This window comes from Eschrichtius robustus, chromosome 11 (assembly GCF_028021215.1).
Source record: "Eschrichtius robustus isolate mEscRob2 chromosome 11, mEscRob2.pri, whole genome shotgun sequence".
NCBI lineage: Eukaryota > Metazoa > Chordata > Mammalia > Artiodactyla > Eschrichtiidae > Eschrichtius > Eschrichtius robustus.
In genome coordinates, this window is record NC_090834.1 from 72,649,126 (window position 1) to 72,674,620 (window position 25,495).

A 25,495-nucleotide genomic window follows, 5' to 3' on the forward strand; every position below is an offset into this window, starting at 1 on the left:
GGCGACCCGTCTTCGGCCCGCAAGAGGGGTTCTGCCACAGAAAACAAGACCCGGAGGGCCTACACAGACGTCCGCTGAGCTCCCTTCTGACCTGCAGAAACGGTCGTCACCAGCTGCGGACATTCCGCCAGCCTCTGGCTTCGCTCCCTGCCCCCGCACCCCTGGGCGAGGCTTCCGGAGAGGCTTCGCGAGCTCAGGAGGGCCCGGCGGGAGCCCTTGGGGTCGCAGCTACCACGTTCAGCAGGGCTAGCCTGAGGGCCTGAAGGTGGTTGCGCTCCTTCACTTATTCCGCACTGCCTCTGCCCCCCAGACACTCTACGCCCCTTCGGCCAGAGCTGGGATCTTCTCCCAGCGCCCTGGTGTCGCGGGCGCCCGCCGCGCGGACTCCAGACCCGGCTTTCCGTAAGGAAAAAGGGAAAGGCAGAGTCCTGTGCGCGTGCCTGTGCTTGTGTCTATGTCCGTGCTTGGGGGACAGTGTGTACCCCTGTGCATATAAAACTTGCCTGTTTCCGAAAGCAGAAACTCGGGGGGCCGCTTTCGGATCTGGGCGAGGTCGGTATGGGTTGATGCGAGCTCCCTCCTTTGCGAACAGCTGGTGAGGGCGCGTCTGCTGCAGCGAGTGCCGGCGATCTGCGGAGTGTCTGTGTGTGAGTGCGAAAGGAGGGCGTGTGGCCGGGGTCCAGGTAGGTGACCGCTGGACGTGCACCCTGCGGGAGGCGTGAGCGCGCGCACCCGCCGGCCTGTGGCTGCGAGTGGCGCGTGTGTGAAAGTCCAAAGGTTGCCCCGTTGGTGGGCGCTGACCCCGGACAGCTCTGCAATCAAGGGCTTCAGGGAAGTGGGGCTGGGGTGTAGGGCGAGACAGGTAGAAACCCGGACACAGGCGTCCTGGCCCAGCAGCTTGGAAGACAGAAAGCAGAGGCGCCAGACAGCTGTGTAAACCAACTCCAGCGCCGCAGCGCAGGATCCCCAGTTAGAGTCGGGGAGGCAGAACCCGCAGTCGAGAATTCGGGAGCACGAGAGGAATGCCCAGCCCTCTGCGCAGACAGTGCCACTCCTCTCTTTCACTCCTACCCGTCCCAGAGAAGCGAGAAGAAAGAGGCTAGGTTGCCAGACTGGCAGAAAACCAACTTTGCGGGGCCCTGGGCGCCAGGGCGCGGCTGAAGGAGAGGAGGGAGCGGAGGATATCCCAGATCACCCCAGGTGGTCCAGAGAGATCAGTTTTTCAAGGACCCTTTCCCCCCCACCATCCCCTTCTTCCACCGTGGCCTATTTCATCTGAGATCCCTTCAGAATCTAAGGGACCGGGCCGGAGTCCCTACTGGCCTGGCTGGAGGGAGTGCAAGGCCGGAGTTCAGGCACAAAGAAAGGGAAACTCTGGCCCCTCACTGTCGGTGACACCAAACTCTACACAATTTACTCCCACTTTCTGGATGTCGAAGGCTCTCCGCTCTCTCCGAGCCCTCCCGCTGCCCAAGCAATGACCTCATTGCGAGTGACAGCCCGAGCGGATGGTTCCCCTCCCTAGTGGACTGGTGTGCGGAGCGCGAGCAATGACGCAATCGGAGCTGGGTCGCTCCTGGCCACTTTGGATTGGCCGCGCGGGCTCGTGGGGACCTCCCCGCCCCCTATCGCTGGCATAAGAGCAGAGAGCTCGGCGGGGAAGACGCCCACAGCAGGCGTTTTGTCTATCCCGGTGGACCCGCAGCTCGCGCTCTCCTGAAACTCGAGTCGCCAGGTGAGAACTTCCCACTCTGCTCACTCTTAATTATCAGCCTCTGCATAGTTCATCTAATTTGCCCCATCTGCCTGCCTGCCTCTCTTTGCTTCTCACGGCCATCCCGGCCCACCTATAGCCAGGTGCTGCTAGCCGTCTGTCCCCTTGGAAGAAGGCAGGAGATTGGGGCTGTCAGCTCATTTTCTTCTAACCAGCTCCAGTGGAACCGCAAGCATCCCCAGGGCTTCGCCTGGGCGCTGGAAGCTCCGTGAGCCCAGCCCTAGCTTCCGAGCCTTCCTGGGTCTGTGGCCCCTGCATTTGTGCCGGTCCTTTGCGTGCAGGATTCTTCCCGAGTTTGGTCTGGGAGCGCCCTGAGCAGTCTGTGTCCCGAGGAGCGATCACGTTTGGTTCTCGGGACGGTTGAGCCCTGAAACTTCCTCTGAGGCGCCTCCAGCCTGCGAGCGTCCCTGGGGCACTGGCACGGACTTGGGGCAGTGCAGTCAGCCGGCCAGAACATTGAGCTGGCGCCCAGCACCTGCTGCTAAACTGCACTTCAGCAGAGGCTGGCTGTTCGGGCAGAGCCGAGAGATGCCAGTAACCGGCATGTTAAATTATCCCCAACCCAAACCCACAGACTGAGAGGTTAGCGCTCCTTTCCAGTTTGCCCTTACTGCCTTCCTCTCCCAACTGTTGGTGGCGAAGTCCAGAGGAGGTGAAGGTGGTCCTAGACTTCTCAGTCCCTATGAAGACAGGCACAGTCTACAGCAAGGGTGGGTTCTCGCTTGGTTTCTGCATAGGGCAGAAGGTGTGGATTTATGTGCATGTGTGTGGCTTCTTCCTGGCTTTCCACGGGACAAAACCGGAACCCCCCGCCCTCACCCCAGGACACCTGTTTCTGCTGTACCATGCGATTCAGTGTAATGTATATTTTGAGATTCAAAGCAGCCCATCTGGCAAATGAACCCAACCGAGCCGTGGGGAGGCGGGGTAACCTGCCCGAATTCTCAAGGCAGTTGTGGCAGAGGCCGGACTGGAACTTGGGTCTGTGGGCTCCAGGCGGTGCTTGGTCTTGGTGCAGCGGTAACGTCATTCTCCCTTTACAGAGAAGCATCATGGGCTTCGGGAAGTCCTCCCCCTTCCTGGCTTTCAGCATCTTGGTCCTGTGCCAGGCAGGCAGTCTCCAGGCGACACCACTCAGGTGAGACAGCCTGAAGCCACGAGAGCGTTCCCCTTCCACTGCCCCTGGGATCAGGCAGTTCTGTGCCTCTGAAGTCACAGCAGTGGGAGACTCCCAGTGAATCAACACCCTCAGGTGTACACTGGCCTTGAGCCCTGTGGGCTGGCAGTCAGGAGAGCCACATCCTCAGGGAAAGCCGCGGAGACCAGGAAGCCTGGCTGCTTATCCTGGGAAGGAGGCAGGCAGGGGCTTAGAGTCTGTGTTGGGTTTGCTTCCTCTCTCCAGGTCTGCTTTGGAGACCCTCCCAGATCCCGGGGCACTCTGCGAGAAGGAAGGGCGCCTCCTGCTGGCTGCACTGGTGAAGGCCTATGTGCAGAGCAAGACCCGTGAGCTGGAGCAGGAGCAGGAGCAGGAGACAGAGGGCTCCAGGTAAGGCTCCCCACCCAGCCCTGGCATATTCAGGAGGACATACCCCAGAGAGGTAGGAAAGACCACATCTGGCCAAGAGTTCAGCAGATTGTCCCTGTTCGCCAGGACCTGGGACTCAGCCATTCTCAGCCTACATGGAAGACAGAGGTCCACATGCAGCTGGAGGGACTGTGGTTAGACACATTAAAAAGATCCATTCCTGAAAGCTGTTAGGAAATGAAATGGGGAGGTGTGGAATCACTTACTCTGGGAATTGGTCTTGTCCGACTGAGGAGAACACCCAGCCCTGGATGAGTTAGGACCGGTGAGTGTGAAGCCAGGGGATGGGCTGTTATAGCTCAGGATGTCTTAGAAATTTAACCTGTGTATGTTGTTCTCTCACACCTGCAAGGCACCTTCATTGCACATTTGCAAGGTGAAGCCAAAGGCCTTGCAGAGGGTGGGGTCAGGTAGAGCAGTGTCTGAGGTAGGTCCGGAGACTTTAGATGTGTAGAATCTGTGGAGATGTGCATGTTCTCATGGGGCCAGACACCGCTCCCCAGCCCCACCTCCCTGTGCACCCTGAGCTTGGAGCTCACACCAGCAGAGTCACGTGTTGCACCTGCATTCACCCTGAGAACCTCTCTGCAGAGCATGAAGGACTGAGCAGCATGTGGAATGCCAGAAAAGGTCACCCCTTCCCCCCGCAGCCCTTCCCCACACTGCCCTGGCTCAGCGAACCTCTGAGTTCTCCTAATGGAGGATGCGTGAGCCACCCCCCTGCCTGCCCCTCTCGTCTCTCTGCTCCAGGCGCCCCCTCCTGGGTCTAACCTTCTGCATGACTGCCCTCAGGGGCAGCCCTGGTGCATGGTATTGTCTGGCATGTCTTTTCCCTGCAGCCTGGATGGCTCCAGAGCTAAGCGGTGCAGTAATCTGAGTACCTGTGTGCTGAGCGCGTACTGGAAGGACCTGAACAACTTTCATAGATTCTCTGGCATGGGCTTCGGGCCTGAAACACCTGGCAAGAAAAGTGACATAGCCAGCAGCTTGGAGAGGGACCGCTCCTCCCATTTTGGGGTGCCCCAAGATGCCAAGTGAACTCCTTCCTCTCCTTCCTGATTTCCTTTCTTGCTCCCATGGATGAAGTTAATGCATGCAGATTTTACCTGGGTTGCTCTTCAAGCTGGTATTGGTAGCTTTGCTTATGACAGAGAATGCTGGGGACCTCAGGATGGAAAGAAAGAGAGCAGGACTCACAGGCAAGGTTAGAGATAAGAGAGTGAGGGAAGCTTCTGAGATCCCAGAGAATGTCATGGCAGAGCCGTCCAATTCCTGCTTCATCCCTCATGCCTCATCATTGATGAATAAACCTATTTTCTAAAAGGATTTGCACTTTGGTGGTCATTATTCTGGTCCCTGTCCCAGGCCTGAGAGTGCCCAGGGCCTATGCTTGAAAGTAGCCCTAGCCTTACGGTAGTAGGATGCAGGGCTTGGTGAGGGTCCCTGTGAACCAGCTCCAGCAATGAGAACAGGTGTGCTGAGGAGCAGGTAAGCACTTCTGGGGGAGGATGCTGCAGACCCTGTGCTCTGAGCCTCTTCCAGGTAAGACTTCAGGGAATTTTCATTTTTCTATGGAAAGTGGTTTTGTTGGTGCTCGTGGCTAGGGTATGACCTCTATATGCTCCTTACATGTTGGGGTGGGTGTATCTAAGGGGTGATAAGTATAGGGTTTTAGCACTTGCCACATGGCTTAGAACTGGATTTTTTTGTGAAAATCTTTGGGCAGGGCTTCTAGCAAAGGCCTCCAGGCCATTTCCCCTAACAGCTTTGATAATTGCATTTAAGAGAAACACTTATTCTTAAGTGGTGTGTCAAAGAGCTACAATTCTCTTTATGAAGGCCTTATGGGGTAGGCTCCTGCCCCAGCCTCTCACTGACAGGCCTTCTCTTTTTCTCCATCCTGCAAATCAGCATCACTGCCCAGAAGAGGTCCTGCAACACTGCCACCTGTGTGACCCATCGGCTGGCAGGCTTGCTGAGCAGATCTGGGGGTGTGGTGAAGAGCAACTTCGTGCCCACCAATGTGGGGTCTGAAGCCTTTGGCCGGCGCCGGCGCCGCAGGGACCTTCAGGCCTGAGCAGTGAAATGACTCCGGGAAGAAGGTGATTGCCTTGTACTGTCAGATGGGAGGGGAAGGGATTTGGAGGTTAGGACCCACATTTTGAAACCCACTGGACCTGGCTGCAGATTGCTTCTCTCCAATTACATTATTCTTCTTGAGTTAGTGAGTTCCTCCTACAACTCAGCTTGAAATCAGAGCACTAGGACAGGCTGCAGAGATGCAGTGTCATCTTTCTGAGAAGAGAGAGAAAAAAAAAACTTGCTGTATTTAGAAAGGTAGGGCCTTGCAAATCTTAACCTGGGCCACTTGTCATTAATGAACCCAGTTTCAGAAAGCCCTCAACTCTTGATCAGTATTCACAGATTCAGACCAGAGGACTATAATCATAATACTACTGCTAATATTAATAGTGACCATTGAATGGTTTGCTCATCATTTGCCTTCAAAGCTTGCTTACATCTCATATCCATAATTTATAAATAGTGTTCAGTTGAAGAAGCACTTCTATAAATTTGTGTTCTTTCAGTAATAATTGTGATTATTTTCTTCTTGTCCTTCTGATTCTCCTAGTTCTCTTTCTTCTTCTTTTCCTCTTCCTCCTCCTCTTCTTTTTTATTTTATTTCTTTTTCATCTCAGGTTACCATGAAGCTGAACTCACCACTTCTATTAACTTCCGTTGACAACAACTTGGTGAGGAGGCCCCAAGGAAGATATACATGTTTGCATCCTAATAGATATCGAGAAAAAGCACCTTTGTCACTTGAAAGGAATGAAACTGAACGCAAAATAAGCTAATTCCATATTTCTTGTGCATCTTTTTTATATTTGATTCTATGTGCAGTAAATGTGATGGCATCTCTCATTAGCTTATCTGGTAGCAAATTGGTTCTTTGAAAGCTGTCCTGTTGACCATGGCAGCTCTGCCAAATCTTAGGGGGACATTAAATCACTGCCTCTATGGCCTCTGGGGACACATGGTAATGGTGATGCTATGCTTTATTGTCTAAGAACATGATTGTATAATTTGTTTAAGGAAATGTCAATATTGTGCCATTTGTGAACTTCATTAAGATTAAAAACATATTTTGGATACCCTTGTTTCAAGACCCTATTGGTTCATTTCAAATTGTCTTCCTATTTGATAACAATAATAATAATAATAGACATATTTTGAGGGATGACTATGGGCCAGATGATGTTCTAAGGTAGTGCTTTATACCTATTAATTCAGTTACTCTTCAGGACAACTCCACAGGGCTAGACCCCATTATCATTTCCACTTTACATGTGGGGAAACAGAGGCACGGAGAACTGAAGTCCAAGGTCATACAAATAGACAGTGGCAAACACAGGTGCTGATTTCCAGAGCTTACAGTTGAAACCACTGCAGTGTATGCTTTTCAACAATGGCTCCTGATGTTTTCCAGAGACCTGTGAGCCATTCTTTGACGTAGCTGCCTCACACGGTAGACCCTCAGATTTTTGAAGACAAATGGAAAATTTAAAACAAACAACCTAGTCTTTATATAATAAAATGAATCCCTTCTACCCATTACTTGGTGCTATAGGCTGCATGTTTGTGTCCCTCCCCAAATTTATATGTTGAAACCTAACTCCCAAAGTTAGGAGGTGGGGCCTTGGGGAGGTGATTAGGTCACAAGGTTAGTCCCCTCATGAATGGGATTAGTGCCCTTATAAAGGTGGCCTGAGGGAACTCCCTTTCTCCTTCTACATATAAATTTACAATGAGAAATTTGCTGTGAGTGAGGAAGTGGTACCCCACCAGATATTGAATCTGCAGGTACCCTGGTCTTGGACTTCCCAGCCTCCAGAACTGTAAGAACTAAATATTTGTTGTTTATAAGCCACCCAGTTTGCGGTATTTTGTTACAGTAGCCTGAATGGACTAAGACATTTGGCTTCAACAAGGATCAATTTGAGGCCAATGTTATTACATCTATGAGCCATCTACTTCCCCCAGACCTCCCCTACCACCCAATATATCCATAAATATTTCCCCTTGTATCTCCAAATGGGAAGGACTTTTAAATATAACCAAAATTCCATTTAACAATTAAATAGTTCAAATCCCTCAATTACCTTATATATTAGATATATGATATCATATATATTAATCTTATATAAATTATATATATTATGTATATAAATATATAAATATAAATCAGGGCTTAAATTAGGTCTTCACTTTGCTGCTGTTGATGTGTTTTAAGGCACTTCCCATCTAGAGGTTTCACCTCTACCTTTTTTTTCCCTCCTGCAATTTATTTGTTGGAGAGACTAAGTTATTTGTCTAATGGTGTTTCCCATATTCTGAATTTTGATGACTACACCCTTCTGGTGAGGTTTAACATGCTCCTTTATCAATTGTATTTCTTGTGAGTGAGAATGGGAAAGGGGAAAGAAAAGTGGAAGATGAGGTCAGAGATGTAATGAGGAAGACAGATCATGTAGAACTTTGTAGGGCACAGGAAAGACCCAGGCTTTCTATCAGTCAATTTCTAGTCCATAGAACAGAAACCACATCAGTGATTTTTTTTTTTAAATTAATTTATTTTTATGGCTGTGTTGGGTCTTCGTTTCTGTGCGAGGGCTTTCTCTAGCTGTGGCAAGCAGGGGCCACTCTTCATTGCAGTGCGCGGGCCTCTCACTATCGCGGCCTCTCCTGCTGCGGAGCACAGGCCCCAGACACGCAGGCTCAGTAATTGTGGCTCACGGGCCCAGTTGCTCCGCGGCATGTGGGATCTTCCCAGACCCGGGTTCAAACCCGTGTCCCCTGCATTGACAGGCAGACTCTCAACCACTGCGCCACCAGGGAAGCCCCACATCAGTGATTTTAACAGAAAGTATGCTCTAAGACGTTGACTAAGTAGGCAATAGAGTACTGAAAAGGCAAAAGAAAACAAGAAATAGTACAGAGATTAAAACCAAAGGAAGCAGCTACCATCCACAGGGCTGGGAAAATGAGGGGAAGTGGTGGGGGAATTAGAATCTAGGAACTTAAAGAAGAATTCTCAGACCATTGAGAAGGGAGGTCATCTGATGCTGGTATTGAAGCACCAGCATCCATCGAAGCAACAGCAGCACGAATTGAAGGGGTGCAACAAGACTGTTCTATGAGTGTAGAAAAGCACACAAAATTGCAAACAGGAACCAACTTCCCTGGCAGAATAAAGAAACTGGGGGTGATGCTGACAGAGACAGAAATCAAAATAAGAAGGAGCAAGTTTCTTCTTCATGCCTTCTTGTCTCCTTTGAGAACCTCCAATTGGCAGGGATCCACCTGACAAAGAAAAATGTGGTTTGCAGAGTTCCAGCCTCATTATCTCTTTATAAGCATATATTTTTACATTTTTATAGAGAAAAGCCATTTTTTTGGCATACAGTTCAATGGGTTTTGACAGTACATTTGAGTCATGTAATCACCATCACAATAAAGGCACAAGACAGTTTCATCACTCCTCAGAAGTCCCCCATTTCTCCTTTGCAGTCAGTTGCCCCCTCAGTCTTTAAACCCTGATAACAACTGTATAGTTTTTAAAAATATTTATCTTTTAAAATTGATATATAATTAACATAAGACATTGTATTAGTTTTAGGTGTCCAATGTAATGATTTGATATATGCATATATTGTGAAATGATCACCACAGTAAGTTCATCCATCACTACACACAGTTACAATGTTTTTTCTTGTGATGAGAACTTTAAGATTTACTCTCTTAGCAACTTTCAGATAGATAATAGAGTAGTGTTAACTATAGTCACCATGCTGTGCATTACATCCCCAGGACTTCTTTATCTTATAACTGGAAGTTTGTACTTCTTGACTGCCTTTACCCATTTGCAGCTCCCTACCCTCACCTCTGGCAACCACAAATCTGTTCTCTGTTTCTATGAGTTCGTTTTTTTTTTTTCATACGTAAGTGATATCATACAGTATTTGTCTTTCTCTGTCTGACTTATTTCACTTAGCATAATGCCCTCAAGGTCCATCCATGTTGTAAGAAATGGCAGGATTTCCATTTTTTAACAGTGAAAAACATTCCATTATATATAAAACTCTCTATATACACCAATGTCTATGTATCCATATCTATATCTACCCATATATCACATTTTCTTTCTCTAGTCATCCATCAATGCACACTTAGGTTGTTTCCATGTGCTGCTATGAACATGAGGGTGCAGATATCTTTCCAAGACAACGATTTCGTTTCCTTCAGATAAATACCCAGGAATGGAATTGCTAGATCATATAGTAGTTTTATTTTTAATTTTTTGAGGAAACTCCACACTATTTTCCATAGTGGCTGCACCAATTTACATTCCCACCAACAGTGCACAAGTGTTGCCTTTTTTCCACATCCTTGCCGACGTTTGTTATTTCTTGTCTTTTTCATAATAGCCATTCTAACAGGTGTGAGGTGATATGTCATCGTGGTTTTGATTTACATTTCCCTGATGATTAGTGATGTTGAACACCTTTTCATGTACCTGTTGGCCATTTGTATGTCTTCTTTGGAAAACATCTAATCAAATTCTTCTGCCTTTTCCAGAATGTCATATACATGGAATCAATATGTAACTTTGTCTGAATTTTCTTTTACTTAACCTAATGCATTTGAGATTTATCCATATTGTTGCATGTATATAGTTTGTTTCTTTTTATTGTTGGGCAGTATTACATTGCAGGGATGTACTACAGTTTGTTAATCCATTTATCCATTGAAGGACTCCTGGGTTGTTTCCAGTTTTTGGCATTTATGAATAGAGCTGCTATAAATTTTGTGTATAGATTTTTGTGTGAAGATAAGTGTAGTGAGCCAAACTGGGGCCCCCAAGAAGATATGCCCATGTCTTCAACCCTGGAAACTGTGAATGTTACCTTATCTGGAAAAAGGATCTTTGCTGATGTAATTAAATTAGGATCTTAAAATGAGCTCATCCTGGATTATTCAAGTCAGTCTTAAATCCAATGATGTGTTCTTATAAGAGATACACAAAGAAGAAGATACACAGAAGAGAAGATGATGTGAATACAGAGGTAGGGAGAGTCATAAACCGAGGAAGCCAAATCAGCCAGCAGCTAGCTCTCAGAAGCTAGAAGAGGCATGGAGTGGATTCTCCTGCAGGGTCTCTGGAGGGAGTGCAGCTCTCTGTCACCTAGATTTTGGAATGAGAGAATACATTTCTGTTGTTTGAAGCCACTGAGTTTGTGGTAATTTGTTATGGCATCCCTGGGAAACTAATACAATACATTCCATTTCTTTTGGGTAAATACCTTGGAGTGGGATTGGTGAGTCATTTGGCAAGTGTCTATATTTTTTTCCTTAAGAAGTCTTTTATTTTTACAATTACCTTCTAATCTTTGTCCATATACATTTACATTCTTGATAATTACTACCAAATAGTTTACACATGGTATTGTGTATTTTGCTTGTTACTGCATTCAGTATGATAAACATAACTGTATTGCTTAAGTAAAGTAAGAAAAACTAATTTCGAAACTTTGAAAAATCAATATATGAAAAAAGATTTCAATAAGCTTAATTCAACCACTGTGATTTGTTTTTATTGTCTTCCTTTTATATGCATATTTTACATAGTTCTAAACTATATATTATGTTATATTTTTAAATAAAAACTTTTTTTTAAAAGCAGTTTTAGGTTTGCAAAAAGTTGAGAGGAAGGGACAGAGATTTTCCTATACCCTCTGCCCTCACACATGCACAGCTTCCCCCATTATCAGCATCATTCACCAGAACAATATATATATGTACATATATATATATATATATATATATATATATATATATTTTTTTTTTTTTTTTTTTAACCAAGGATGAACCTACACTGACGCATGACAATCACCCAAAGTCCATAGTATACCTTAGAGTTCACTCTTGGTATTGCACATTCTATGGATTTGGGCAAAAGTATAATGATATATATCCATCATTATAATAGCATGTGGAGTATTTCACTGCTCTAAAAATCTTTTGTGCTCTGCCTGTTCAATACTCCCCATGACTCCCCTGGCAAACACTGGTTTCGCCTTTACCAGAGTGTCACATAGTTGGAATCATACAATACGCGGCCTTTTGAGATTGGCTTCTTTCCCTTCGTAACATGCACTTACGTTTCCTCCATGTCTTTTCATGGCTTGGTAGCTCATTTCTTTTCAGCACTGAATGGTATTCCATTGTCTGAATGTACCACAGTTTATCCATTCATCTACCGAAGGACATGTTGTTTGCTTCCAAGTTTTGGCAATTATAAATCAAGCGTCTATAAATATCTGTGTGCAGGTTTTTATGTGGACATATGTTTTCAACTAGTTTGGGTAAATACCAAGGACCGCGACTGCTGGATCATATGCAAAGTGTATGTTTAGTTTTGTAAGAAACTACTAGACAGGCTTCCAAAGTGCCTGGTAGCATTTGCATTCCCACCAGCAATGATGAGTGTTCTGTTACTTCACATTCTCGCCAGTATTTGGTGTTGTCAGTGTTCTGGATTTTGTCCATTCTAATAGGTGTGTAGTGGCGTCTCACTGCTGTTTTAATTTACATTTTCCTGATGACTTATGACTTGGATCATCCTTTCATATGCTTATTTGTCATCTGTATATCTTCTTTGGTGAGGTTTCTGTTAGGGTCTTTGGCCCATTTTCAAAGTTTTAAGAGTTCTTTGTATATTTTGGAGAATAGGCCTTTATCAGATGTGCCTTTTCCAAATATCATCTCCCAGTCTGTGGCTTGTCTTCTAATTCTCTTGACACTGTTTTTTGCAGAGCAAAGGTTTCAGTTTAATGAAGTCCAACTTAATCAATTACTTTTTTCATGGATCATGTCTCTGGTGTTGTATCTAAAACAACATCACCTTACCCAAGGTCATGTAGGTTTTCTCCTATATAATCTCCTAGGAGTTTTATAGTTTTGCATGTTACATTTTGGCCTATGATCCATTTTGAGCTAATTTTTGTGAAAGGTCTGTGTCTAGAATAATTTTTTAGCATGTGGATGTCCAGTTGTTCCAGCACCATTTGTTGAAGAAACTATCTTTACTCCATTGTATTGCCTTTTGTCAAAGATCAGTTGACTGTTTTTGTGGGGTTCTATTTCTGGGCTCTCTATTCTGTTCCATTGATCTATTCGTCTATTCTTTCAACAATACCTCACTATCTTGATTACTATAGATTTATAGTAAGTCTTGAAATTGAGTAGTGTCAGTCCTCCAATTTTGTTCTTCTCCTTCAAGATTGTTGGCTGTTTTGAGTCTTTTGCCTCTCCATATGAACTTTAGAATCAGTTTGTCAACATCCATAAAATATCTTGCTAGGATTTTGATTGGGATTGCACTGAATCTATAGATAAATTTGGGAAGAACTGGCATATTAATAATATTGAGTCACGAATATGGAACATCTCTCCATTTATTTAGCTCTTCTTTATCTCTGATAATTTTCCTACCTTTGAAGTCTGCTCTGTCTGAAATTAATATATCTAGCCCTGCTTTCTTTTGATTAGTGTTAGCATTTACTTTTTAAATTGTGGTATAACTGATATACAAAATTATTAGTTTCAGGTATACAACATAATGATTTGATATTTGTATATAATAGAAAATGATTACTTACTTCTAGTTGACATCTGTCACCATACATAGTCACAGAATTTTTTTCTTGTAATGAGGGATTTAAAGATCTACTCTCTTAACAACTTTCAAATATGCAATACAGTACTATTAATTATAGTTGCCATGCTATACATTAGAACCATTTGTTTCTTTTAATTTGTATGCATCTTTATATTTAAAGTGGGTTGCTTATAGACAACATATAGTTGGGTTTTGTTCTTGTTCCACTCTGACAATCCATGTTTTTTAACTGGTACTTTTAGACTTGACATCAAAGTGATTATTAATATAGCTGGATTAATATCTACCATATTCATTATGGTTAATATATATTTAACTTTATAAGAAACTGCCAAAATATTTCCTGAAGTGGCTGTACCATTTTGCATTTCCACCAGGCACGTATGAGTGTTCTAGTAACTCCACTAATGTGTATATAATAGTATATAATTGTGGTTTTAATTTAAATTTCCCTAATGACTAGTGACATTGAGCATCTTTTCCTGTGCTTATTTTCTATCGTTTTTCCCTTTTGTTGAAGTGTTTGTCCAAACCTTTTGCTCATTTTGTAGTGGATCGCTTGTTTTATTATTGTTGAATTTTGAGAGTTTTTTACATATTGTGGATGCAAAATTATTATCAGAGATGTAATATCTGATAATGTTTTCCCCAATCTGTGGATTGCATTTTCATTTTCTTAGCAAAAGTTTTCAATTTTGCTGCAGTCTAATTTATCATTTTTTAAATGGGTTGTGCTTTGGTGTCGTGTCTTGTCTAAGAACTCTTCGCCCAACCCCAGATCACAAGGTCACAGTGGCTTTGGACTATACTTTTTCCTAAAAGATTTTTAGTTTTATGTTTTACATTTAGGTCCAGGATCCATTTTGAGTTAATTTCTGTATAAGGTGAGAGGTGTAGGTCGAGACTAATTTCTTTGCCTATAGATGCCCAATTGTTCCAGCTGTTGAAAAGACTATTACTTAACCACTTAATTGCCTTTGCACCTTGGTTGAAAATCAATTGATAATATTTGTGCATGTGATTTCTGGACTTCCAATTCTGTCTCATTGATCAGTGTAGTTATTCTTTTGCCAATACCACACTGTCTTTTTTTTAAAATGAATTTTTATTGGAGTATAGTTGACTTACAATATTGTGTTAGCTTCTGCCGTACAGCGAAGTGAATCGGTTATCCGTATACATGTATCCACTCTTTCTTAGATTCTATTCCCAGATAGGTCATTACAGAGTATGGAGTAGGGTTCCCTGTGCTCTACAGCAGGTTCTTTGTTTTGTTTTTTGGTTCTTATTAGTTATCTATTTTATACATATTTGTGCATATGTGTTAATCCCAATCTCCCAGTTTATCCCTCTCCCCCTTTCCCCCTTGAATACCACATGGTCTTGACATACTTAGACACACTGTGGTGTTAAAGTAAGCATGGTAATCAGGTGGTGTGGGTCTTACAACATTGTTTATTTGTATGTTTATTTAAGTATCTACATGTCCATTGGTCCACTCCAACTCAACTCTTGTGTAGTTGTATAGAAATAGTGTTTAATGGAGATGCAGGTGCTTTTTAACATGATGTGGGGTGAGGATGTCAAAAATAAAAGTAGAGGGGCTGGCAGCATCTTAAAATACCCAGTCTCCCACCAGTCCCTCCCTCTGGGTGCAGAGCAGCCCCTTCTCCACCAGAGGGCGCACCAAGAAGGCGCTTAAGCTAGCTCTGCCAGGATCCCCTCTTCCCAGTCTGGTCCCAAGCTGGTCTCCCAGATTCACGTCTCCCTGCTCTCATCGCCTTGGCTTTCTGGCCCCTATATTTGGAATAATGACTCCTCCCTCGCAGGTGTGAGGCAACGTCCTACCAAAGGTACTCAGGATTCCAGGGGCAGATGGTAGTCCTTAGGGAGGAGGGAGGCTGAAGCTTCCTCTTGCCTGAGGGACCTTGCGAAAAGAGCAGCCATAGTGAGACCCATTTTGTTGCCTTCTTGACTTCCCTCAAAGCACAAAGACTGGGGCAGAGATGGGAGAGTGGCGGGAGTGGGAGGGGCATTAAGGGAATGAACAGAGATCTCTGCATTTTGACACAGGACTGCTCCTGTGGGGGATGAGTGAAGACAAAATAAGGGAGGTTTTTGTGGAGGGCTGGGTCTTGGACTCAATGACGAAAGGCTGGTAGGGTTTGTTTTTTAATTAAAAATTCAATAACTTTTTCCTAATTATAAAATTAAAATACTCAATATGGAAAATTTAGCAACTACAGGAAAGACAACAACAACGACAAAAGGTGGGGGGAATAGTATGTTTCTTAGCTATCGCATCATCCAGAGAAATCCACTGTTAGTAGGTTGGTGTGTGTTATTTTTTTTTTTTTATATCTTATGTGCATATTTATAAAATTGTATCACACTAAACTTCTTTGAAACCTGCCTTTTTCAGGGTCCGTCTTTCCATGCCACTCCATGTTCTTCTATTGTATCATTTTTCATGTCCATTTCACATTCCATTGAATAAATGTGCCAGAGTTTATTTAATCAATCCCTTATATACATGTAAATTATTTCCAGATTTTTATTCTTGTAAAAATGCTGTAACAATCAACTTTGGAGCTAAATTTCATAAAATATTCACATTTATTTCCTTAGGGGAAATGTGCATGAGCACAATCTAGGATCACGTTAATCTAATTTTAATCTAATGCGATACCATTTTTTATCCTTTCTAGCAGTGGGACTGTAGAGTCAGAGAGTAAATGCATATGTAATTTTGCTAAGTATAGGTAATCTACCATTTTTCATCCCCCCCAGCCATGTGTAAGAGTTCTTGTTTCTCCCAGCCTTACCAACTGGCTATGTTGTCAAATTTCTGGATGACCAGACACAGGGGGACACAGAGCAACATAAACAACAGAAAACAGAAACAGACCCGGAGGCTCACACGTAGGAGGAACAAATGGGAAGAGAAATGCCAGCTCAATATGGGGAGACACTTTCTGGCATTGGGAGCTGTCTAATGATAGCAGGGGCTTCTTGGGAGGTGATGGGCTCCCTGTCACTGCAAGTGTTCAAGGAGAGACCAGATGGCCATTCAGCAGAATGTGGTACAGGAGGCTTCAGCAACTTAGCGTCTGGATCAAGGACCTTTAACAGCTGGAGAAAATCACACAACCATATTGATTGATTGCCTCAATTTAAATCCATGAGCCTTAATTAAGCCTTTATTGCTGCCAGGAAATTGTATGTCCTTAGTCCATTCACTCTCCCATTTACTTCTAGATAATTACTCACACCTTCTCCTCGAAACCTCGACACTTCCTCCACCGTCCTTATTCTCAGCCCCTGACTGTGCTTCTTACTTTACTGATAAAATGACATCAATCAGAAGAGAGCCTCCCCAGACTCCACCAGAACACCTGTACACTACTGGTATCTGCTCCCAGGTCCTCGTCTCCCGCTAGTCTCCATAGGTGAACTTTCCGTGCTCCAAGCTAGAGCCATTTCTTCCATTTATGCACTGGGCCCCATCCCCTTTTCACTGCTAGGGCATTGCTCCAACGCTTCTCTACTATCCCCACCCTCATCTCCTCCTACTCCCCCTCCCTTCTTCGCACTGCTCCACTTCACTAGTCTCCTTCCTTTTGCTCCAAAACACCAGGCACACTCTTGCCTTAGAGCCTTTGCTTTGACTGTTTCCTTTCTTTGGAAAGCTCTTCTCACAGATAACCATCTGCATAACACATAACTCCTTTACCTCTATTTACATGGACTGAATTAAAAGACCAGTCTAACTATAGGCTCTTTACAAGAGGTATCTAAAACATAAGAATACAGAAAGGGCCAAAGTAAAAGAATGAACAATTTTCCATGCAAACAGTAGCCAAAATAATGGTAGTGTAGCTATATTAATTTTGAATAAAACTGACTTTAAGGCAAAAAGCATCATTGAGATAATGAAGGCCACCTTATAATTGCAAAATTTAAAAATTTCCAACAGTATGTAATAATTCTAAATGTATATGCACCTAATAACAGCCCCAAAGTAGTATAAAGCCTAAATCCACAATTCTGGTGGGACATTTTAACACACCTCTCTTATTAATTATCTCCTAGCATGAGATGGTCTATTTATATCTCTTTATGCATTATTAGACTGTGAGCATCCCAAGGTCAGAGATTGCCTTGATGATTTATATTCTGAGCGATGTGCACAGGACTGGCCTTTATTCATTTTTTACTGGACTAAACTTCCTTCAGCATTGGTGAGGTCACTATCTTCTGAAGTGGCACATTCTTTCTTTGGGAATGCTCTCACTCTTAGAAGGGTCTTAGTCTTCTGGATTAAAACCTGTCCTCCCCACTCTCCCAGCTTTCCTAATATGGCTTGGGCATGTATGGGTTTTGGAGGATTTCCCTCCAGGAACAGGTATGTCTGAGACCAGATCTTTTAAACCATAGGTGGGTATTAATTGCAAGGAATTTAAAATAGATCAATTTTTTCTTTCCTACAGTCCTGGCTAGGCATGGTTTCTATTAGAAGAATCCTTTCTGAGCAATTACCCATCCATCCTCAATAATGTATCTGGGAGTTGGCATTAAGGCTTTTCAGTTATTCAAATTGTCAGAATTTTTATCTCCTGGTGAAACTTTTCTGGAAGCTCTCATGGCAGCTGTTGCATGTGCTCAGGGGCAAAGCTAAAGCTCTTGCCTTTGTCTTTGGCAGGCCCTTAGGCAAGGGCTGTAAATCTGAGCCCATCAAGACCATTATAACAATTCACTGACCTTCTTGAGAGTTGTAGCGCTTTTACAGAGATTTAAATGCGTGGGAGGCTGTGGGGATTGAAAGAGTTTGTAGGTCTTGGCTTTTCTCTGGGTTCCAGTTACTATCCATTTGTACTGTACACCCTCCCCCATAGCTTCTCCATCCTTCTCTGCTCTGCTCTGTGTCCAGAGGAGCTGGTCCTCAGATCGCAGCCCCTGGGTTATCTGGTTGGGTTTTGCCAATGGAGGTACTGGCTGGAGGTCAAAGGGAGGAGCAGAGAGAGGTTAGAGAATTTCTTTCCCGCTTTGGTGCCATGGTTCTGAGACGACCTCTTCCATGGTTGCACCAGAGCTCCCGTAAGCCATTTCCCCCCTCGCCCCTAGACTTAGAGGTGGTGTCATCTTCCCACAGTTGTCGGTACCTGGGTGCCTCAAACCGGTTGTTATTCTCTTATCCCTGACCATAAATAGCCTTTCAGGTCTCCAAGTCCCACCTAAGTGGACTTCTTTTCCTGCTGGGAGCTGACTGGGAAACAAAAATATACAGAATATGCATTCTGCCTGGAAGATGGCTCCTTTCTTTACTTTATGGGCTCAGAGTCCTTGTCAGATACACCTGAGAGCACTCTTGCACTAGGTCTCAGGTGACTCTCTGTGACTCAGAAAAGGAAAGACACTTCCTTAGGGTCACAGAGGTAAGAGAGAAGCCTCTGATTCTTATCCCCTGTGCTGTGCCCTTCCCACGAACAGCTGGGCTTCTCTCGGTGCTGCCTTCACCAAGGAGACATGGGGAGGCGGGATACATTAGGACTTTTAGAATTGTAAGCAAAAGAAAAAAAACTCAAGCCAGTTTAAGAGAAATAAGAAAAATGTTGTTAGAGTGTAGGGGTGTCTTGTGAAACCTCCAGGACAGGGAAGCTGTTGGGCCTCACGAACCAGGGGTGCAAACACCCTTCGTAGGGAAGATTCTTGGAAACCCAAGTCCTTTTCCTTTCAGTGGCTGGGTTTTCTGTCTGGCTCCCTTTATCTTCTTGGCATCTGGTTCCTGGATGGTCTTGGCCATCTTCTGTGCTCTGCCACATGGGACAGCTACTTCCACCACCGTGCTCAGACCATTCCACAGAAGTTTGCTGAATATCTACCATGTGCCAGGCACTGCACTGGAAGGTAGGGCCTCCGTTCTTGTGGAGTGGGGCACTGGGGAGAAAGATAATAAACAAATAAACAAACAAATAAATAAACAAGGAAGTTTCAGAGAGTGATAAGTGGTATTAACAGGGGAAGGCTCTTTTAATTTGGGTGGTCAGGGAAGAGCCCTCTTAGGAAAATGATGTGACCTGAGATCCTGGTGGAGAGAAGAATCAGGTAGAATTTTGTGAGCCAGAGAAAGGGTCTAGAACTTTTATTCTAAGTGCAATAATAAGAAGCTCTTGGGCTTCCCTGGTGGCACAGTTGTTAAGAATCCTCCTGCCATGTACATATATGCACTACTAAACGTAAAACTGCCACGTACATATATGCACCACTAAATGTAAAAGTGGGAAGCAGCTGCATAGCACAGGGAGATCAGCTCAGTGCTTTGTGATCACCTAGAGGGGTGGGATAGGGAGGGTGGGAGGGAGGGAGACGCAAGAGGGAAGAGGTATGGGTATATATGTATATGTAGAGCTGATTCACTTTGTTAGAAAGCAGAAACTAACACCATTGTAAAGCAATTATACTCCAATAAAGATGTTAAAAAAAAAAAAAGAATCCGCCTGCCAATTCAGGGGACACGGGTTCGAGCCCTGGTCTGGGAAGATCCTACATGCCGCGGAGCAACTAAGCCCGTGCGCCACAACTACTGAGCCTGCGCTCTAGACCCCACGAGCCACGACTACTGAAGCCTGTGTGCCTACAGCCTGCAACAAGAGAAGCCACCACAATGAGAAGCCTGCGCACAGCACGAAGAGTAGCCCCCGCTCACCGCAATTAGAAAAAGCCCGTGCACAGCAATGAAGACCCAGTGCAGCCAAAAATAAATTAAAAAAAAAAAAAAAAAAAGCGGTTGAAGAGTTTTAGGTTGGAGGAGGATATGATCTCATTCACATTGCTAAAGGATGACTCTGGCAACTTTGTGGTTAAGGGGTTTTAGATGGTCAGGGTTTCAACATGGAGGTAGAGCAGACAGGACAGACTGGTTGGATGTTGGGGCCAGGGGGCTGGTGAGGTAAGAGGAATAAAAATTGACTCAGGTCTTTGTTTTGATCAGCTGGGAAGAGGCGGTACCGTTTAATGACATGCCTTGATTTCAACCCACAGGCAGCTCCAGAGCCCCCCATTCTGCAGGTGGGGAAAGGTCCTCCTTCACCAGCTCACAGCTTCCGCAGTGACTCCCAGTGCTCACCCCGGCCACCTCGGTCCACGGGCCCCATTGTGTTCAGGAATCGGGGCCATGTTCTGCCGGGGCTGGGAGGGAAGTCCTTCAGGGCAGCCCCACGCGGTGTGAGGTGGCGTCCCAGCCTTTTCTCCTCTCACGATAGATGGTAAGCTCCCTGCAATCCCTGCCTTGGAACACCTCTCAGACGTGGGGTCAGCCCGTGTCCCCAGACTCAGATCTGGAGTCACTAAGTCTGCCTTGTGTGATTGCTCTCACTGGCTCCTTGTAAAATGTGTGTTTTTCAACTCTAGTCTGGCTACGATTGTCATTCCTAATCTGCTCCTTCTCCTACTTCCCAGGGGAGCTGGGCTGTTCCTTCTTTGACTCCTCAAGCCCCTTCCCCCATTTCTGCCCCTTTATTTGCCACAGCTCACCTGGCCTCCCACTGTAGAAAAGGCCCCTGCCCTGCCCCTCCCCCAGCCTATCAGAGCTAGCACCTGGCCTTCCCTCTCAGCGGCAGGTGCACCTCTGCACTTGTGTTCTTGCACTGCACCCTGGGAAACTCGTGGACCTACGCTCAGACGGACCTGGGTCTGAAGGTTTGATCTTCCACTCACTGGTTGTGTGATCTCAGGAGAGCTACTTAACCTCTCTTGCCCTCGGTTCCTCACCTCTAAAGAGGGGATAGTAATAACTACGTCACTGGATCGTGGTGAGACACAAACAAGGTAAATCATGGAAAGTGCTTACTACAGCAGGTCTGTATACGGGAAGAAGTCAGTGACTGACTTCTTATGTAATAATAGTCGTTTTTTTTTTAAAATTTATTTATGGCTGCGTTGGGTCTTCGTTGCTGCGTGCGGGCTTTCTCTAGTCGCCGTGAGCAGGGACTACTCTTGGTTGTGGTGCGCGGACTTCTCATTACGGTGGCTTCTCTTGTTGCGGAGCACGGGCTGCAGGTGCGCGGGCTTCAGTGGTTGTGGTGCATGGGCTTGGTTGCTCCGCGGCATGTGGGATCTTCCCGGACCAGGGCTCGAACCCATGTCCCCTACATTGGCAGGTGGATTCTTAACCACTGCGCCACCAGGGAAGCCCATAGTAGTTTTATTATTATTATTTTGCTCCTTTTCCCAAGACCTCACTTCTCCAGTTACCCTCGAAGCTCATCTTTCTCCCTGAACCCGCGGAGCACAGGAAGCAGAGGAAACAGTAGATTCATGCTGGAGAAGCCAAAGTGGTTTCTAGAGCCAGGCCCTCAGCAGGCTTCCTTCCAGAAGGACATCTGAAGCTGTCCCCCAGCTGTCCAGAGCAATCCTCTGAGATCCAAAGGGCCAAGGAATGTCCACTAAGTCACTCCCTTAATTAGGCACCAAAACAGTGACAGAAGTAGCATTTTTCTGCCGTGTCTCTGCTGAGGCTGTCCTGCTGTTGTTGGAAAGGGGTTACCCCTTAGACTTTGGAAAGAGGGCCTCTGTCTTAGCTTGGGATGCAGGGCCACAGCTCGGATGCCTGAGATTGCCCAGGAGTGTGGGGACAAGGATGCTAGCCAGGAGGGAGTGTGGCTGGCCACACAGTTGGCACTCTGATCGCTTTTCCTCCCTGGGCTCAACAGCCTTCAATTCATTGTTAGGGAGGCAGAAGCTACAGCCCCTCCTGCTAAGATGGTGGTCCTCAGAGTGTAACGGGTATACTAATCACATGGAAGGCTTGTTAAAACACAGCTTGCTGGACCCTAGCCCCAGAGCTTCTGATTCAGTAGTTGTTGGAGGAGGTCTGAGACTTTACCTTTCCTACACGATGCCAGGAATTGCTGATGCTGTTGGTCTAGGACCACTCTTGGAAAACCACCACGCTGGAGAATTGCATATTTGCACACTCTCCTTTTGCATCCTGTCTGAGGGTGGGAAATAGGGGAAAGACAAAGGGGCAGGAATCTCGGGCTCTTATTTTCACTAACTTACTCTGTGGCTATGTTTCTCAAGATGGTTTTGCTTGTAAGTAATGGGAAATAGCTTGTTACTTTAAGTAAGGGAATTTGTTGGGAGGAAATTCAACTCTTCTCTGAATTTAATGAAGAGTTGAGCAGTGAAGGCTTGGGATGGGCAGGGTAGTCCTGGGGCCATCAGCAGCTGGAGTTCATGTGCTGAGGGCACTACTGGCCAGGGCACTCCAGTCAGGTCATCTGCCCACTAATAACCTCTAGTCCAACTTATTAAAATTCTAAATGCTGATGAAAGTCAATCTGATTGGCTCACAAGGGGCGAGACCTTCCTGCCGTGCCTCTCTTAGCCAATGAGCCACAGCTGGTGTGTGGTGGAGAGGCTGCAGGAGAGGGCCAAGAAAAATGCAGGGCTGCCTGCCTGCCCCCGCTGTCCTGAACTGAGCAGCAGTGATCCCACAAGGGGCCTACTACGGTGACCTCGACCAAGATTCTTTCCCTCACTGGGCCTTAGTTTCCCTGTCAAATGAAGGGTTTGAGTTAGAACCTAATTGCTAGATCAATTTTTTCTCAAAAAGCCCTGCATCATAATTGCTTGGGATGCTTGAAAATAGAGACGCACATGCCCCACAGTGGGCTGGGAAGTTGTCCACACAGGCTTTCCAAAGCAAACCAAAGTGAAACAAAACAAAGTGCCCTGATTTGTAGTATTTGCCCAATTTCTGTGGTGTAAATAAATACTTCCATTATGGCCAATTTCAAGTTACCAGCATGAAGTCACTGAACATGGATTGGGAAGAGAGAGATACCCAGGCTTCAGCTCACCACCAACCCACTGAATCAGAACCTCTGAGGGAGGCCTGGGAACCTGCATTTCACTCCCCTCCCCCGCCCAGTGATTCTGGTGGGTAATAAAATTTCAGAATCCCTGCTCCCAGAGATCACTGAGGGCCTTTCTGGTCCTTACGTCCTTCATCCTAGTTACATTACAGGTCCTCACGCTGGTTCTGGGAGTTGAGGGAAATTTCCCCTTTTGAGAGCATTGTAGAGGAAGGCCTGGAGAGAGATAGACGGCCCGAGTGAGTCCATGGGGTGTCCACACCGGCCTATGGCCAGATTCCCCTCTCCCAGTCCTTCTTGAGTGGCCTATCCCACCATCACCCCTGGAGGCAGGACAGCATCTCCATGGGCATGTCTCAAGGCTGCAGGAGGGGACTGCAGGACTTAAGGTCACAGCCATGGGTGCTGGGATCCTTGCCCATCGCTCATATCTCTGGGTGGGCTGGCATTTCAGCTGCGATCATCATGACCTTCTGATCTGATATCTCAGTCCTCGGAAATGAGAGCCTGTCTGGTCATCAGCTATTTTTGTGCAGGCTCCTCATCTTGATAACCTTCTCTGAGTAGGTGGAGGACAGAGTGGAGGATGCTGTGTCTTACTTGAGATGGACTGAGGCAGAGAGAGCCATCACAAAGTCCAAGGGAGACTGACCAACAGAGGGCAGGGCCAGCGCAGAAGCTGGGGAGATGGAGGCTGGGGAAAGGAAAGTACAGACTACTGACAGGAATGGAAATTCTTTCTTTAGGAGCCTTTCAGAAGAAACCATTTGCCCGTCTAAAGTTAGGCTGCACCTTAGTTTTGAGCTGGAATGACCTCTGACTGTCTCTTATTCTATAAAGCAGTGGTTCTCAGAGCGTGACGCCCCCAGACCAGTACCATCCACATCAGCTGGGAACCTTTTAGAAATGCAGATTCTTGGGCTCTGAATGTCTCCTCCTCTTAGAGCCATTGCCTGGCTACATGATTCCAGGTTAAATTGTGCATACCTCTCTGGAAAAACCCCTTTCCAAAGTAGATGCCCCACAAGGCTGCCATGCTGGGCTGTTCTCAGACCACAGAGTGGATGGGCTTGTGAGCAGGAACAGTCGAGGAATTCTGGGAGGGGAATGGAGTAGGAAATGACGAGAGACAATAGAGATCACACTGGCCATGGTAGGCCTTCTTGAGCACTCTACTGGGGCTGCTGGCAACGAGTACCAGTGCCAGCACAGCCCCTGCTTGGAGATGTCTAATTTAGCCTGGAAATTTCCAGCAGTGGACAAGTTCCTGGACTGCTAAATTCTTCTGTTCTCTTCTTTTCCAGTCCTGTTCTCCCAACTCCCAGGGCTCTGGACTTTGTGACTTGTCCTATATCATAGCCCTGCCCCTCCTGTGCCCACCCTCCTCCCACCAAAGTCTTGCCGCTTCTCTGCAAAACTGGAGCTGGCACCAGCTCCCTCGGGCAGCCCATGCTCTGTTCTGCCCGAGGCCTGGGCTCTGGTGCCATGCCTTGTCCCGTGGGTCCTGTGCAGCCTCATCTGGGTCTGGGGGCCAGGAGCCCTCCTTGGCCAGCCCCTGACAGTGCCAGAGTCTTTGAGGTGCTACCTGCATGAGCTTCGTTCATGATCCCTTCAGAAGAGAGCACCTGAGACTTCTTCCAGTGACCATGTGGGGTGTGCTGGGCAAACTAGATTTGGAGCTGAGGCTGTGGGTTGACTGTAGTTCAGGCTGGCTGACTGAACTGTAAACCTGAAATCTGCCCTCCATTTAGGTCTAACTTGTCCTTCCTGAAGTGACTCCTGAAGTTGGTGGAGCTGGGATGGGCCTTTTGGGAGGGAAGAAGAACACGGCGTCAGGCTAGAGGGGACCTTTGCCTGATGCAGCTCTGAACCATTTCTGTGGCTTCTCCTTTGGTAGAGGGACCTATTTTTGGTTGTGCCCCTGAGAGTCTGCATGTATCTGTTTACCTGTATGTCTCCCTTTTCACCCATGAGGGCTCCCACACATATCTATATAGAGTCTCCCTTCATCTCACAAGCTGTGAGGCTACAGGCATATGATTTAAACCATCTGGCCTCCATTCTCCTTGTCTGTATAATGGGAATAAAAATAACTTCTACAAAATGTTACTATGGTGGCAAAATGAAACAATGCACATAAGGCCCTGAGCATGGTTCCTGGTGCTCACGTATTAGGCTATTATTACTAATGCAAGTTATTACTCCCTGTGCCTCTGTTTCCCCATGTGTAAATTAGGGATAATAGCTAAGTCGTCCACGAACCCAGTGTAATCGTGAGGATTAGGAAAGCTGATACCTATAAAAAACTTAGCACCATGCAATAAATGCTAGTGATTATAATATTTATTATCCTTTGGGGTATGTGTCTGGGTGAGACTCTCCGAGTTTGTGAATGACTCTGGGCATGTCTGTCTGCTGAGTGTGTATGTATGTATGTGAATATGTGTGTATCTGTGTTTATATGGCCCAGCAGGCCTCCTGTCTCTGGGTGGAGTTTGCTGTTGGCCCAAGCCTGG

At 45.9% G+C, this 25,495-nt stretch overlaps 2 protein-coding genes across 6 annotated transcripts in view; both read left to right on the forward strand.

Annotated features, from left to right (window-relative positions):
* Positions 1-161: 161 nt before the first annotated feature.
* LOC137772350 (calcitonin gene-related peptide 2) lies at positions 162-6,520 on the forward strand. 4 transcript variants are annotated; one of them, XM_068556220.1, is made up of 5 exons: positions 1,649-1,735; positions 2,818-2,912; positions 3,177-3,320; positions 5,271-5,461; positions 5,992-6,520. In XM_068556220.1, the coding sequence occupies exons 2-4, from the start codon at positions 2,827-2,829 to the stop codon at positions 5,434-5,436; spliced, it is 396 nt and encodes a 131-aa protein (XP_068412321.1). In that variant the 5' UTR covers positions 1,649-1,735; positions 2,818-2,826; the 3' UTR covers positions 5,437-5,461; positions 5,992-6,520. The 4 variants fall into 4 exon arrangements, with proteins under 4 accessions (XP_068412320.1, XP_068412321.1, XP_068412322.1 ...); XM_068556221.1 differs by having other exon boundaries at positions 6,059-6,520; XM_068556219.1 differs by lacking the exons at positions 1,649-1,735; positions 5,271-5,461; positions 5,992-6,520 and adding exons at positions 162-402; positions 4,199-5,263.
* Positions 6,521-20,167: 13,647 nt separating this feature from the next.
* INSC (INSC spindle orientation adaptor protein) overlaps positions 20,168-25,495 on the forward strand; it is a 128,896-nt gene continuing 123,568 nt past the window's right edge. The window contains exon 1 of one of the 2 annotated variants that reach the window (XM_068555128.1): positions 20,168-20,366. In XM_068555128.1, coding sequence (XP_068411229.1) covers positions 20,364-20,366 — 3 coding nt within the window. In that variant the 5' untranslated portion in view covers positions 20,168-20,363. The remainder of the gene's footprint in view (positions 20,367-25,495) is intronic. The other variant, XM_068555134.1, reaches the window with a different exon arrangement.